At 41.7% G+C, this 14,890-nt stretch overlaps 1 protein-coding gene across 16 annotated transcripts in view; it reads right to left on the bottom strand.

Annotated features, from left to right (window-relative positions):
• Positions 1-14,890, bottom strand: part of Pals2 (protein associated with LIN7 2, MAGUK p55 family member) — an 84,854-nt gene that overhangs the window by 5,562 nt on the left and 64,402 nt on the right. For 15 of the 16 annotated variants that reach the window (XM_087658066.1, XM_087658058.1, XM_087658067.1 and 12 more), the window contains 1 exon segment: positions 13,152-13,313. In XM_087658066.1, the coding sequence (XP_087514192.1) occupies positions 13,152-13,313 (162 nt within the window). 16 annotated transcript variants of the gene reach the window in all.

The raw sequence follows: 14,890 nt of genomic DNA, 5'->3' as shown, positions 1-14,890 counted from the left end.
TGTCTAGACATTTTAAAGTATACCTGCCACTCAACAGCATAATGTTTATCCAAATTGTTGTGCGACCAGTAAATCAGCATACTATCTATTTCCAGAGTTTTTCATCATCCCAGGCTTCAGCCCTTAAATAGCTCTTCCTCCCATTATGGTAATTCCCTCCTGATGCCATCGGAACGATTATGAAGTGGTGCGCTGTGGTTTTTAGGTTTCCCCGGTGATTAATGATGTTAAGCATGTTTTCATGGACTTCCTTGTAATCTGAATGTCTACTGAAGCCCTCTGTCCACTTTTGAACTGGGCTTTTTGTCTACTTATAAGCTTATACAGAAACTTTGGTGACCTGGTGGGAAAGGTCATGATGGCGATTCGTTTACCAACAGATATTTATAGGCATCCTGTTACTGCAGAAACCTGTTTTAGGTAGTAGGTCAAAGAAGAACAAAATACACACAAGATGTTTTCTTGTAACATATACTCCAACAAGCAGACAGTAAGAATGGAAGAATCTTACTCCAAATGAGAAACAGAATTCAGGTGCTGTACTAACAACCACCAGGTAACTGAAGACGCTATATTAAGTTGAATGGTTAGGTGGGGTTTCTGAGGTTTCCTTGAATGGACATTACCCTCAAGCGTGTGAAAATACAAGAGGAGAGTATTTCAGGCAGGCAGCCAGCCAAGCACCGAAGGCATGAGTAATGACCTAGAGGGAAGACTAGGGTATGAAGCAGGGAGTGTAGGCAGAGTTGACCTTAACAAGGCGACTGTGGTTCTTAAGCATAAAATCAGCACTAGAAACTTTTAAATGCTTTCCTTGAGTGTGTAAACAGAACACTTAATGGGATTTTAACTGTACCCTCAGTGTTCTCTTGAATCCTAAACAGATGCTAGCATATTAAAGATGCAGTCTACCTTTTGCAGTTTACCAGAAGACAGTCCTGGTCCTGGGTCATCTACTAAACATGACTATCTTATGTATATCTAAAGAGCCAATGTTGTGAAACATAGGTTTAGGGAGGAATGTACTGTTTTCCTTTCCCGCATAGTAAATTTATTTTCCCAGAAGAATGCTTAAATGAAGTGGCAACTTCTAATTCTTCAGAAATGATGTTTGCTGGGGCACACAGGTGAAAGGATGTCTTGCTAAAGCAAACTCATGAAAGACTCCCTGAAGCAGACACGGGTGAAAGGGTGTTTGGATAGAGCAGACACATGAAAGGACGCCTGATGAAGGAGTGTGAATGTGACCCCACAGACAGTGGGAGACGGGCACTGAGCCTTGGTTTGGTTTGCTCTGTCTCGCTATTCTTTGCTGTATGACACGCATGTATTGGTTCGCCTTGCATCGCACTGTTGAGCTCAATTATGATAACTCCATCGAGACTCGCCAAAGAACTCCTCATCAGGTTCCTGTGACAGCCTGCTGCTTCTGTGGCCTCATCTCAGTCTGGTTGGCAAGCCTGGCAGTTTCTTTAGGATTGAACTACATCTTCCTGGTGTCTGCTTGCCGAGAGGACTAGACCAAAGCTGTTGGTTTGTGCCTGGTGCCTGTCTAGACAACTGGACTGCAGCTGCTGAGTCATATTTGGTGTTTGCTATGGAACTGAACTGCTGCCCAAGAAGATCATGGTCAGCTGCAAAGAACTATTGTTAAACAGGTCCACTTTCCCCACATACTCGTAACTTTTCTCTTCCACTACCTACGCTGGGTGGTAGGCTAGAGGTGAGGTTGAATCCTTACTAAAAGTGGTTGCAAAAAATGTATGCCTATACCTAAGGCCTATGGTGACATGCCATAGCAGTGGTTTGTGCTCCCACTGCTGGTAAAATAAACAATACTTTTCCTCTAGGTTAATGCATGCATGTAGACCCATGTTCAAAAGCAAGCCTGCCTCCCTGAACAGTTCTGAAGGTGCTCTGCACAGAAAGACAGTAAGAAAGAGATACATACATATCTGCCCCTCTGCATCTATGAATTCTGTATCTCTTGTCAGCTAACCATGGATGGGGAAATTCAGGAAAAACAAAATATCTGTACTGACTCTGAACAGATTTTTATCCCTTGACATTGCTCCTTAAGCAATATAGCCTAACAGCTATTTATAAACCACTCAACAGTAGATACAGGTATCATAAATAATTCAGGTGACTTAAACATCCACAGAAGGTTTTGCATGGGTTATATGCAAAATTCTATGGAATGTGAACTATTCCTGGATTTTAGTATTTTGGGGAGAGATGGGTATGAGTGTGGTTTCCTGGAACCAGTTGAGAAGTGATTATAGAAGTGATGGTATAAAAGCTTGGGCACAGTTCCAAGAGAATAATTAGAAACTCTAATGCCCTTCGCTAGGAAAATTTGTAATACGGAAATCTCCAATGATCGTAAGCAAAGCAAAGAAAAGCAAAACAAGGCATTGACATTTGGACATTCAAGACGAACAACTCCAGCAAGCAAGATCTTACACAACACTACTCTTCTCTTTCCTCTTGGCACTCACTTCTTAGCCCAGCTCCTAAGAACCTTAGCAGCAGAGAAAGGACATAAACCAAGTAATAAAAGAAGCCATACCCCACCTGTCCTAATGCAGCTACCGTGCTGTAAATCAAGGGGAGCTATGAGGAGGGGGAAACTGTGAACTAGAATCAAGGCTTTAGTGAACTAGAATCAAGGCTTTAGTTTTGACGGGGACTAGCCTATCTTTGTTTGTAATGCCTAAAAATGAGATTTGTTTAACAAAATGACAAATTATGAAAACAAAAGTAACTATAAAGTTATCGACTCTTCTAGATGCCTGAAAAGCAAGGAAGGGAACGGGAACACAGAGCACCAGTGGCTTCATGAAAACCTAGTTCTTCCCCTCCTGAGCTCAATCATTCAGTAAAGCAGTTTTTACTAGCTGGCAGAAATAACACTAGGAAATAAATCTTATCTGTGTACTCAAACAAAGTGAGAGTAGACAGATATTCCTCCAAACTTAGGCAAAGCTTTTACATTGTTCGGTTAATGACAGAAGCTTAAATTACTAGATTGAAGTTTGCTGCAAACAGCGGTCATGTTTGAAAGTATCTCTCAACAGGTTGCTCATGTGCAAACTACAGATTTGCAGGGGGAAAACACTACCAAATGCCGTAGTCAATGACCAACATTAGTATCAATAATAGGACACAAAGAGAAGATGCAACTCTCCTGATGCATATTTGAAGGATATGAAACTGATTTATATATTTACAACAATGCAGACCTGAACTTAAAGAACAAACAGTCAGGTAAATTCAAAGGAAGAGAATGGCAAAATAGATTGGAAAGACTGATTAACTATATGCTGTTTATGAAAGAAATCTTACACTTAAAGACATTGTATGCTGAAAGTAAAGGATGGAAGACATACATGTATGTAAGCAGCGAGCGAGAGACAGCTGACTCACATCAGACCAGACAAACGGAGACAAAAGTTATTGCTAGAAATGACAACAAAGGGTCAATTCATCCTGAGGATGCTTACAAACATAAAAGCTCCTAATAGCAGCAGAATCTCCTAATATATGAAATGAAACAGAAATGAAGTGTGTGTGTGTGTGTGTGTGTGTGAGAGAGAGAGAGAGGTGTGTGTGTGTGTGTGTGTGTGTGTGAGAGAGAGAGGTGTGTGTGTGTGTGAGAGAGAGAGAGGTGTGTGTGTGTGTGAGAGAGAGGTGTGTGTGTGTGAGAGAGAGAGAGGTGTGTGTGTGTGTGTGTGTGTGAGAGAGAGAGAGAGAGTGAGAGAGAGAGAGAGAGAGAGAGAGAGAGAGAGAGAGAGAAAGAGGTGTGTGTCAGCAAAAGAACAGGAGGCATCAAGGCTTCTGGTGATGGAGAAAACATGAGATTACAGAGGAAATGAAGTCCTGAGCAGCTACACAGAAGTCATCAATGCTGCAGCCCAGTCAACAAGAGGAGAATACATTTCCCCAAGTGTACAAAAACAAGGAACACCCCACACCCGCGGATCCCGGCCCGCAGCAGCTCTCTGCTCCCAAACCCCGTGGGAGAGAGACTTCACCGCCTGATCAGGTGGGCACTCCTGAGGCTGCAGAGCGGAGGAGACCACCAACACTGCCCACCCCTGCCCACATCCCTGGCCCAAGAGGCAACTGTATGAGGCCTCTGGGTTCCCGTAGGGGAGAGCCCAGGAGCGGCAGGATCCCTGCGCCTGAGACACCGCCAGAACCTGAAGGAAACAGACCGGATAAACAGTTCTCTGCACCCAAATCCCGTGGGAGGGAGAGCTAAACCTTCAGAGAGGCGGACACGCCTGGGAAACCAGAAGAGACTGCACTCTGTGCACATCCAGACGCCAGAGGAAAACACCAAACGCCATCTGGAACCCTGGTGCACGGAGGCTCCCGGAAAGAGCGGCGCAGATCTTCCCGGTTGCTGCCACAGCGGAGAGGACTTAGGCAGTACCCCACGAGCAAACTTGAGCCTTGGAAACGCAGGTAGGACCAACTTTTCCCCTGCAAGAAACCTGCCTGGTGAACTCAGGACACACAGAGGCAAAATTCCTCTAGGACCGGGCACTTCCTGTGTTTACCGGAAGTCCCACACCCGCGGATCCCGGCCCGCAGCAGCTCTCTGCTCCCAAACCCCGTGGGAGAGAGACTTCACCGCCTGATCAGGTGGGCACTCCTGAGGCTGCAGAGCGGAGGAGACCACCAACACTGCCCACCCCTGCCCACATCCCTGGCCCAAGAGGCAACTGTATAAGGCCTCTGGGTTCCCGTAGGGGAGAGCCCAGGAGCAGCAGGATCCCTGCGCCTGAGACACCGCCAGAACCTGAAGGAAACAGACCAGATAAACAGTTCTCTGCACCCAAATCCCGTGGGAGGGAGAGCTAAACCTTCAGAGAGGCGGACACGCCTGGGAAACCAGAAGAGACTGCACTCTGTGCACATCCAGACGCCAGAGGAAAACACCAAACGCCATCTGGAACCCTGGTGCACGGAGGCTCCCGGAAAGAGCGGCGCAGATCTTCCTGGTTGCTGCCGCCGCGGAGAGGACTTAGGCAGTACCCCACGAGCAAACTTGAGCCTTGGAACCACAGGTAGGACCAACTTTTCCCCTGCAAGAAACCTGCCTGGTGAACTCAAGACACAGGCCCACAGGAACAGCTGAAGACCTGTAGAGAGGAAAAACTACATGCCCGAAAGCAGAACACTCTGTCCCCATAACTGGCTGAAAGAAAACAGGAAAACAGGTCTACAGCACTCCTGACACACAGGCTTATAGGACAGTCTAGCCACGGTCAGAAATAGCAGAACAAAGTAACACTAGAGATAATCTGATGGCGAGAGGCAAGCGCAGGAACCCAAGCAACAGAAACCAAGACTACATGGCATCATCGGAGCCCAATTCTCCCACCAAAGCAAACACTGAATATCCAAACACACCAGAAAAGCAAGACCTAGTTTCAAAATCATATTTGATCATGATGCTGGAGGACTTCAAGAAAGACATAAAGAACTCCCTTAGAGAACAAGTAGAAGCCTACAGAGAGGAATCGCAAAAATCCCTGAAAGAATTCCAGGAAAACACAATCAAACAGTTGAAGGAATTAAAAATGGAAATAGAAGCAATCAAGAAAGAACACATGGAAACAACCCTGGACATAGAAAATCAAAAGAAAAGACAAGGAGCTGTAGATACAAGCTTCACCAACAGAATACAAGAGATGGAAGAGAGAATCTCGGGAGCAGAAGATTCCATAGAAATCATTGACTCAACTGTCAAAGATAATGTAAAGCGGAAAAAGCTACTGGTCCAAAACATACAGGAAATCCAGGACTCAATGAGAAGATCAAACCTAAGGATAATAGGTATAGAAGAGAGTGAAGACTCCCAGCTCAAAGGACCAGTAAATATCTTCAACAAAATCATAGAAGAAAACTTCCCTAACCTAAAAAAAGAGATACCCATAGGCATACAAGAAGCCTACAGAACTCCAAATAGATTGGACCAGAAAAGAAACACCTCCCGTCACATAATTGTCAAAACACCAAACGCACAAAATAAAGAAAGAATATTAAAAGCAGTAAGGGAAAAAGGTCAAGTAACATATAAAGGCAGACCTATCAGAATCACACCAGACTTTTCGCCAGAAACTATGAAGGCCAGAAGATCCTGGACAGATGTCATACAGACCCTAAGAGAACACAAATGCCAGCCCAGGTTACTGTATCCTGCAAAACTCTCAATTAACATAGATGGAGAAACCAAGATATTCCATGACAAAACCAAATTTACACAATATCTTTCTACAAATCCAGCACTACAAAGGATAATAAAGGGTAAAGCCCAACATAAGGAGGCAAGCTATACCCTAGAAGAAGCAAGAAACTAATCGTCTTGGCAACAAAACAAGGAGAATGAAAGCACACAAACATAACCTCACATCCAAATATGAATATAACAGGAAGCAATAATCACTATTCCTTAATATCTCTCAATATCAATGGCCTCAACTCCCCAATAAAAAGACATAGATTAACAAACTGGATACGCAATGAGGACCCTGCATTCTGCTGCCTACAGGAAACACACCTCAGAGACAAAGACAGACACTACCTCAGAGTGAAAGGCTGGAAAACAACTTTCCAAGCAAATGGTCAGAAGAAGCAAGCTGGAGTAGCCATTCTAATATCAAATAAAATCAATTTTCAATTAAAAGTCATCAAAAAAGATAAGGAAGGACACTTCATATTCATCAAAGGAAAAATCCACCAAGATGAACTCTCAATCCTCATCTTCGGTTGGTTTATATACAAGTGTGCAATTTCTAGGCTTGAAAGTAAAATGATGCTATCTCGTGCTGGATAGAGGAGCCTTATTTTTTATTATGGCAGCTTGCTATTTTTGTAATATGGTGATTTGGTTGAACACATTAAAGTACAGTAGTAACCGATCTCCCCCTCTTCCTGGATGAGTGAGGAGATGATTAAATGTTGATGTCAGCATCCATGAGCATATTCAGATGAGCTTCTGCTTCTGTTGAAAAGGATGCTGTGTTTGATTGTGATCCGAAGCTTTGAAGCACTACTTGGCATCTCCTTCCTTGGAGGTCTCACTGTTTAAACATAACAGATTTGATAGCTTGTTGGTAAGGTGAGGTCCAGCTTGTCTCCACTAGGTCATCTTCATGTGAATCCGGTGGTTATACGGTTTTGTTCTAGGGATATTTCATTTTTTTAATAACGGTTTTAGCTGACATTCATGGAGAGAATGAATCCTTAGAAGTGTGCCACTAGTGAAAGGAAATCCTGTCTAGAGTATGTTTCTTTACAAAGCTGTGTCACACCATCCTTTGGGCCCTCTGCTGGAAAAGTAGAATCAAGTCTCAAATAATGCCTTTTAAATTGTATCCTCTAGTATTATAGATGTAGGGCAGTACTGTATCATACCTCTGTGGATGTAAAATAGCTTGTACCTGCTTTATGATACGTAGTAGTGACCGTGCTTTATCAGAGCTGTTTTTAATGATGTTGCTCAGAATGTTTTCTTTCCAGATGATGATTGAGAAGCTAATTTAAAAAAAAATGGTGCCAGGTACCACAAGAGTAACAGAACTGTGCTGTTTTCTCGGGTTTTGTTTTTTTACTTTTTTTTTTTTTTAATGGAGTGTGCTGGATGTCTCTACAGTTTTGTTCAGATGACTGCAGAACCTGGAAAAGCTGTTGCTGCTGTTGATGCATAACACACTGCCATTATTGGTCTTTTTATATAAATATAAATATATATATACAGATATATAATTTGAATTTTTTGAAACTTTACCTGTGCTGTCAACTTTCGAAAAAAGTATCCCCGTTTACTGTGTTGAGTTGGCACTGTACAGAAATTAACAGCCATATTGGTCTAGAAATGTTGAACTTAAGTTTTTTCCATTTGTACAGGGGTAACACACTGTATTAAATATGTAAGGTCTTATATACGTGGGTTTGATTACAAAAACTAATAAAGTATTCTCTAAATAAAAAAAAAAAAAAAAAAAACAAGGAACACACTCCAAGACAGGTGATATCTGAGGCTATAAAAAAATTCCTAAGGAGTTAATGGGATATATGTTCTCTGGACACAGTGAATGGAATTGTCATCATTAACAGGAAAATTTGGAAAAATAAAATGTGTGAAATCAAATAATATACTCCAAAATGGATCAGGTAAAAAAAAAAAAATCAAAAGTAAGATTAGCAAACACTCTGAGGTGAAGTGGAGCTGCTTCAGAGTGACCATTACTGACGGAGCTGCCAAGAGTCCTCCTGGAGTCTGGGGTCTGGGGTCTGGGTAGCATAGTCCTTGTCACTACTTTGATAGAGCACAGTTCAGCATCATACTTGTGGAGAACTCTGAAGCCTTAGAAAAGGGCTATCAGCACTGTGGTAAGCTTCAAGAAGAAACACTGGATAGCTAACAGAAGCCTACTGATAACTTACATGGAAAGACTTAATAAAAGGCACAGGAGTATGTGGCAGAGAGAAGGCTTTGGACCAAAAAGATTGGTTTCTAGCTCATCCCAGTGACTATTTTCATATATGACTAGGAAGGAAGAAAGCTGCAAGCAGGCAGCGTGTAAGAAGCTGGCTTCAGTTTCAGCTAATTGATTCATGCTGCACAACTAACTGTCTTACTCTCAGATTACATGTTAAGCCTCTGTGGCCTCAGTGTGAAGAGAAAGAGTGTTTCATTACATTTTTCTATTTCTATTAAAAATGACTCTGAGATGAATGTAAACAAAAACATAGACCACAACAAAATTACAAGATATAAAAAGCATTATCTACTGAGAAATTTCTAACATAAATGTATCTGTCTGTTAAAAGGAAATCTCTAGTGGATAACCTAACTTTCTACCTAGGACAACTGGAGAAAAGATCACCGTAGGAGCGAGCAAACAGACAAACAAAAAGAAAATAAAATTAAATTTAAATTAATAAACTGTATAATAGTTTTTTCCGGGGCTGGGGATTTAGCTCAGTGGTAGAGTGCTTACCTAGGAAGCGCAAAGCCCTGGGTTCGGTCCCCAGCTCAAAAAAAAAAAAAACAAAAAAAAAATAGTTTTTTCCAAAAAATTAATAAAATTATAAAAAATTCTGAAAAGAGCAAAATTGACAAGTATTTAGGAAAACTAAGAAAAAAATTACTGGGGTTGGGGATTTAGCTCAGTGGTAGAGCGCTTGCCTAGGAAGCGCAAGGCCCTGGGTTCGGTCCCCAGCTCCGAAAAAAAGAACCAAAAAAAGAAAAAAATTACTAAATTCAGGAATGACAGAGGGGACTGTTACCAAGGAGCTGGTAGAACTCCTGCAACAACAGAAACACTTGCACATTATGTGAACTAAAACCAATTCAGAGTAACCAAACTGGGCGAAGAAAACGCCGCGTGGATTTCATGTGAGTGAAGATGTTAAGGAAAAGGTAAGTATAAGTTTAGAAGGCGATAATTAAGGAAAAAGAGACAGATATGGAGTAGATGGATAAAGGGGTGGTGACTACCCTGGAGAGCTGTACAAATGGAAGCACATTAATGCCATCTGTTTTCTGAGAATAAATACTGTTACTGTTGAACCAGCTTTGTTAATATGACATAATTAACTTTTGAAAGGATTAAATAGTTCAAAGGTGAAAAAAATCCATTAAAACCAAAATGAAAAAAAGAACTGAAAGTGCTAAACAGCGGGAAGACTGCTCCTGGACAGGTGAGGCAGCACTGTAAAATGGTTACAAACCGGAAGTAATACACAGAGTCAGTGTAACCCCACACAAATCCCAATGACACAATTCACAGAGAGACAGAAAAGACTCGAGATGGCCAAAATCATTCTAAGCAGAAAGAACCCAGCTGGAGGGAGCACCAAGTACTCAACTCTAAACTACACTAGAGAGCTGATGTTACAAAGACATTACGGTACTGGCATAACAGGCCAAATGACTATATACCACTGTCCCAGAAATAAACCCCACAGCTGTGAACACCTAACTTTTGATAAAGGTGTTGAAACACACTCTGGAAAAAAGACAGTAGATGGTGCTTGTAAAAGAGTACCTCGCTGCAGAAGAATGAAAAATAATTCAAAGTAGACCAAGACCTTAACTTAAAACAAGAGATGGTGAAATTGCTAAGGAAAACATAATGAACACACTTTGAGATATAGGCGCATTCTAGACTGTTCAGAAGGAAAAATCCTATAGTATAGTAAATAGATCTAAAAATCTAAAAATGGTTTAAATAATCTTAAAAAAAACTTTTATAACAAAGGAAACTGTCAGAAGAAAATGGGATAAAATCTTTGCCAGACATACTTCAGATTGTACATATAAAGGACTGAGAAATTAAATACCAAAAAATCCAACCCAAAGTGCCAACCAATAAATGTAACAATGAGGTAGACAGTTCTCAAAAGAAGAAATACAAGTGACCAATACATATTTTAACAAGTGTTCAATAGTCTCAGTCATCAGAATAATGCAAATAGAACTATTTTGAGATTCTATCTCACCTAAGTCTGAGTGGCTCCCTCAAGAGCAGTGACAGCAAATGCTGGTGAGGATCTGGAGGAGAGGAAACCTCATTCACCGTTGGCGGTATGCAAACTGGTGCAATCACATGGCCATCCGTGGGGAGGCCCTACAAGAAACTTCAAATGGGACAGGGAGATGCTTCAGCTGACAAGGTGCTTGTCAGACGAATTTGGATTCTCAGCACCCACAAAAGCTGGGCACAGGGCATGAGAGATGGCTCTGTGATTAAAGGACCTGGGTTCAATTCCCAACACCATATCCTATCATGGCTGAAAATCATCCAGGTGTGACTCTAGTTCTTGGAAATCTGATACCCTCTTCTCTTCTGGCTTCTGTGGACATCAGGCAAACATGTGGCACACAGTCATAGATGAAGGTAAATACCCATAAACAAACAAACAAACAAAAAGGTGGGGCTTGTCTTGGAGGTGTGGTGGGGGACGGTGTGTTAACCAGCTGGATCCTTAGGGCTCCCTGGCCTTCAGATTATTTAAAACCATGAGCTCCAGGTGCAGTGAAAGACTGTCTCAAAACACAAGGGAAAAGAGCAATGGAGGAAGAGACGCACCGTGAACCTCTGGCCTCTGCATGTACATACACCTCAGGAGGACATATACCCAGCCACACCACCCTAAAACAGACCTAGCATGTGACCCGTATACCATTCACAGGTGTGCACCCAAAGGGCTGTCTATCATCCATGCTTATTGCTGTTCAAAATTACCAGGGAATGAAATCAAACTAGATGTCTAGCAACTGGTGAATGGGTAATGAAAAACGTATATACACATGCTAGATTTTTATTTGGTTCTAAAGAAAAATGAAATTTCCAAGAAAATGGACAAGCTGGAAAGCTGGAAAAAGATAATAAATGGGGTAGCTCAAGCAATAAAGATAAATACTGCATGTTCCTCATTTGCAGACCATGGTGGTGGTGGTGGTGGTGTGTGAGTGTGCGTGTGTGCATGCTGTGTGTGTGTGTGTGTGTGTGTGTGTGTGTGTGTGCTTTCATGTTATCTGTGGGAATATGTGAGGACAGAGGTCATGAAACTAGAAAAGGAACATTGTTAAAAAAGCGACGTGGAGAGGGAAGTGGGAGGGAAATGGACCACATACAGTAAGAGTGTGGGAACAGAAAGAACACTGGGGCAGAAGGAATGAGCACAGAGGAAGGACAGGGACATGAACAGTGGCAACCCAACCCAGACAGACATGGAAACACCGAAAGGAAGCCTGCTACTGAGTAAAAATAAAATATATTTAAAACTAAAATGAAGCTGGGGCCTGGAAATGGCTCGGCAGAGAACATCTTCCACAGGATCAGGGTTCGGTTCCCAGCACTTATATAAGGCAGCTCACAACTAAGTTCACCTGGGGGTCCTAGGGGGTGTCCTATGCCTCTGGTCTCTGTGGCACCTACACTCACATGCACATACACAAAACATACACAACTATACCTAGTTAAAAATAATAGAAAAAAATCTCTTAAAAAACAGCCAAAATAAAACTAATATAAATAAAAACAAATACTAAGACCTTACATAGCACATTAAAATTAGCTTTGGGCCATGTGATTTTGTAGGCCTAAAGAGTCCAGAATCGTAAGTTGTATGGTTTGAAAATGAACTGCCCAACAGGTGGGGCTACACTGAAGGCTGGGGGAGTTTTAGGAACTGGCCCTTAAGAGAAAGCCGATGACTGAGGGGATGCTTAGCGAATTTATTCCTTATTCTCTGCTTCCTGTCTGCCAGGAAGTGCAGAGCCTCCTGCGCCACCTGCTACCGTATTGCTCCATCTTACCACGAGTTCAAATGCAAATAAACAAATAAGAGTTACAAAGAAAACACCAAAGAGCCAAGAAAACACATGAATGAAAATAAATCCTTCTCTTCTCTGAAGAGAGAGGCCTATGAGGCCTTTTCCTCAGGCTTCTCCAAGAGGTCAAATGTGCAGCAGGCATTGTAACATCATCAATTACCTGAACACTCTGCCTACTCCATTTTTGACATCACTAAGTGTTCTATATGAACATGCAAAAGCTAGAGGAAAACGACGATTACAAAGTGAAAAGTCAGAGCTGGAGCCTCCACAGGTCTCCTTCTCACCAGCATCATTTTATACATAGTCTCGGGTAAGTCTGACAAATGCTGTCTCCCGAAGAACCTGCTTTCAGAGTATCCGGCTTAGGATCCTGCAGGGCTGAGGGCTGTAATTTAAACCAGACCACCAAAATTCACAAAGCTGCTGTTGTACTGAGTGTTTGAGCATCTAGTAGGCTTTCTTCTTTTAAATATACTACACTGGCTGAAAAATACAAATAAATGGATAATAGTTACATAAAAACAAAACAAAACAAATGACTGTAATTTGCCACAACTCTTAAATGTATGCATTTGCTTTTAGCAGTTTGAAATGTAGAGTTTACAGACGAAACTACCACTAAGTATCAAGCAGGCAGCAACAACCCTTCGGACTCTCAGACCAGCTACTCTTCCATACGCATTAGCACAACCAAATCTTATCTGGAATTAATGTTAACTAATAATAATCCTTTCTCCATATACCCATCCTCTTTCTGAGCAGCAAATAAAAACAGGAGACTTACATGGCACTGTTGTTCCAAATCTAGCAGGATTCAGTACTATGAACCTGTTTTTCAAACTCCTTCTGCCCACACCTTGAGCTCCGATCAACACTAATGTTTTCCGCTGGAAGGGTGGCATTTTTGCTACTTCCTCATAGATCTGAATTTCATGCCGATCAAACTCTAAATGTGAAAGTAACAGGACATTATATTCAATTATACTTTGTATACACAAAAACATTCCATGGCATTCTGTACGCTAATGGTCTTCTTGGCCTGATAGTTAACTACCACTGGAATTGTGCACATCTGACATAGGCTTGTTTTTACAAATTTGGTAGGGTACAGAAATTATTTTCTATCTTGATTTAAATTCTTGCTCCCACCCGTTTACCGTCAGATACTCATTTACCATGCTACAAAATCCCAGACATTAAAGCAGTGGTACTCAACTTTCCTAATGCTGTGAACCCGTTAATGTAGTTCCTCATATCACGGTGACTCTCAACCAGAAAGGTATTTTCATTGCTATTTCATAACTGTATTTTTGCTACTGATATGAATTATAATGTAAATCTCTGTTTTCCAATGTTCTTAGGTAACCTTTTTTACTGGCTGGTTCTGTGTGTCAACTTGACACAAGCTGGAGTTATCACAGAGAAAGGAGCCTCCCTTGAGGAAATGCCTCCAGGAGATCCAGCTGTAAGGCATTTTCTCATTTAGTGATCAAGGGTGGGAGGGCCCATTGTGGGTGGTGCCATCCCTGGGCTGGTAGACCTGAGTTCTATAAGAGAGCAAGCTGAGCAAGCCAGGGGAAGAAGCCAGTAAGTAACATCCCTCCATGGCCTCTGCATCAGCTCCTGCTTCCTGCCCTGCTTGAGTTCCAGTCCTGACTGCCTTTGCTGATGAACAGCAATGTGACTGTGTAAGCTGAATAGACCCTTTCCTCCCCAACTTGCTTCTTTGTCACGATGGTTTGTGCAGGAACACAAACCCTGAGTAAGACACTTTTTAAAAGAGTCAATCGACCCACAAGGGGTCACAACCACACAGGTTGAAAATCATTGCATTAACGGCTTCTTATTAGCAACTTATCAGTAGAAATAATGACCTTACAGTTTACGATCAAATCACAGTTTATGTGATTTACATGGAAAGGTGTATGTGAAGTACAGGGCACAGGCCACCTGCTGGGCTGCTGGACTGAACGGGCAGAGTGAGCCACCCCTAGCAACAGCACACTCACATCTACGAACCAAGATGCTGAAATGTATACATGATAGAAAACGCCGGCATCTTCAGTAGACTATAGTCTCAAAACTAGAAACCAAATCAAGTGAAAAGTTATAAAGCTTGCTAAAAATTTTAAGGATATATAATATATATATATTAAATATATATATTAAAAACAGTGATTCTGAACCACCTATCCTCAGTGCCTGACTCTATCTGCAGTAAGAACACTTCATCCTTACAGTATTATTTCAACAATTTCTTCTTAGTACAATTTCTTCATACCAAATTAAACCAGTATTGGAGAGTAAAAACACCATTTCTCCCTCCTGTATGATTTTTCTTTATACTGTGTTATTACTAGCATAGAGGTAGCTTGAAGTCAAGAAAAATAACCTGATAGTTTCTACATTTAGCTTCCTTCTTAAATGTTTTTATTATTCCAGGTCACATAAGGCCACTGTCCTGCAGACACACAATGTACTTTGAACACACCTTTCTGTGCCCAGCTACCCTTTCCCTCCACC

The sequence above is a fragment of the Rattus norvegicus genome, chromosome 4, assembly GCF_021556685.1.
Source record: "Rattus norvegicus strain SHRSP/BbbUtx chromosome 4, alternate assembly SHRSP_T2T, whole genome shotgun sequence".
Taxonomy (NCBI): Eukaryota; Metazoa; Chordata; class Mammalia; order Rodentia; family Muridae; genus Rattus; species Rattus norvegicus.
This window is presented reverse-complemented; position numbering and strand designations above follow the sequence as displayed.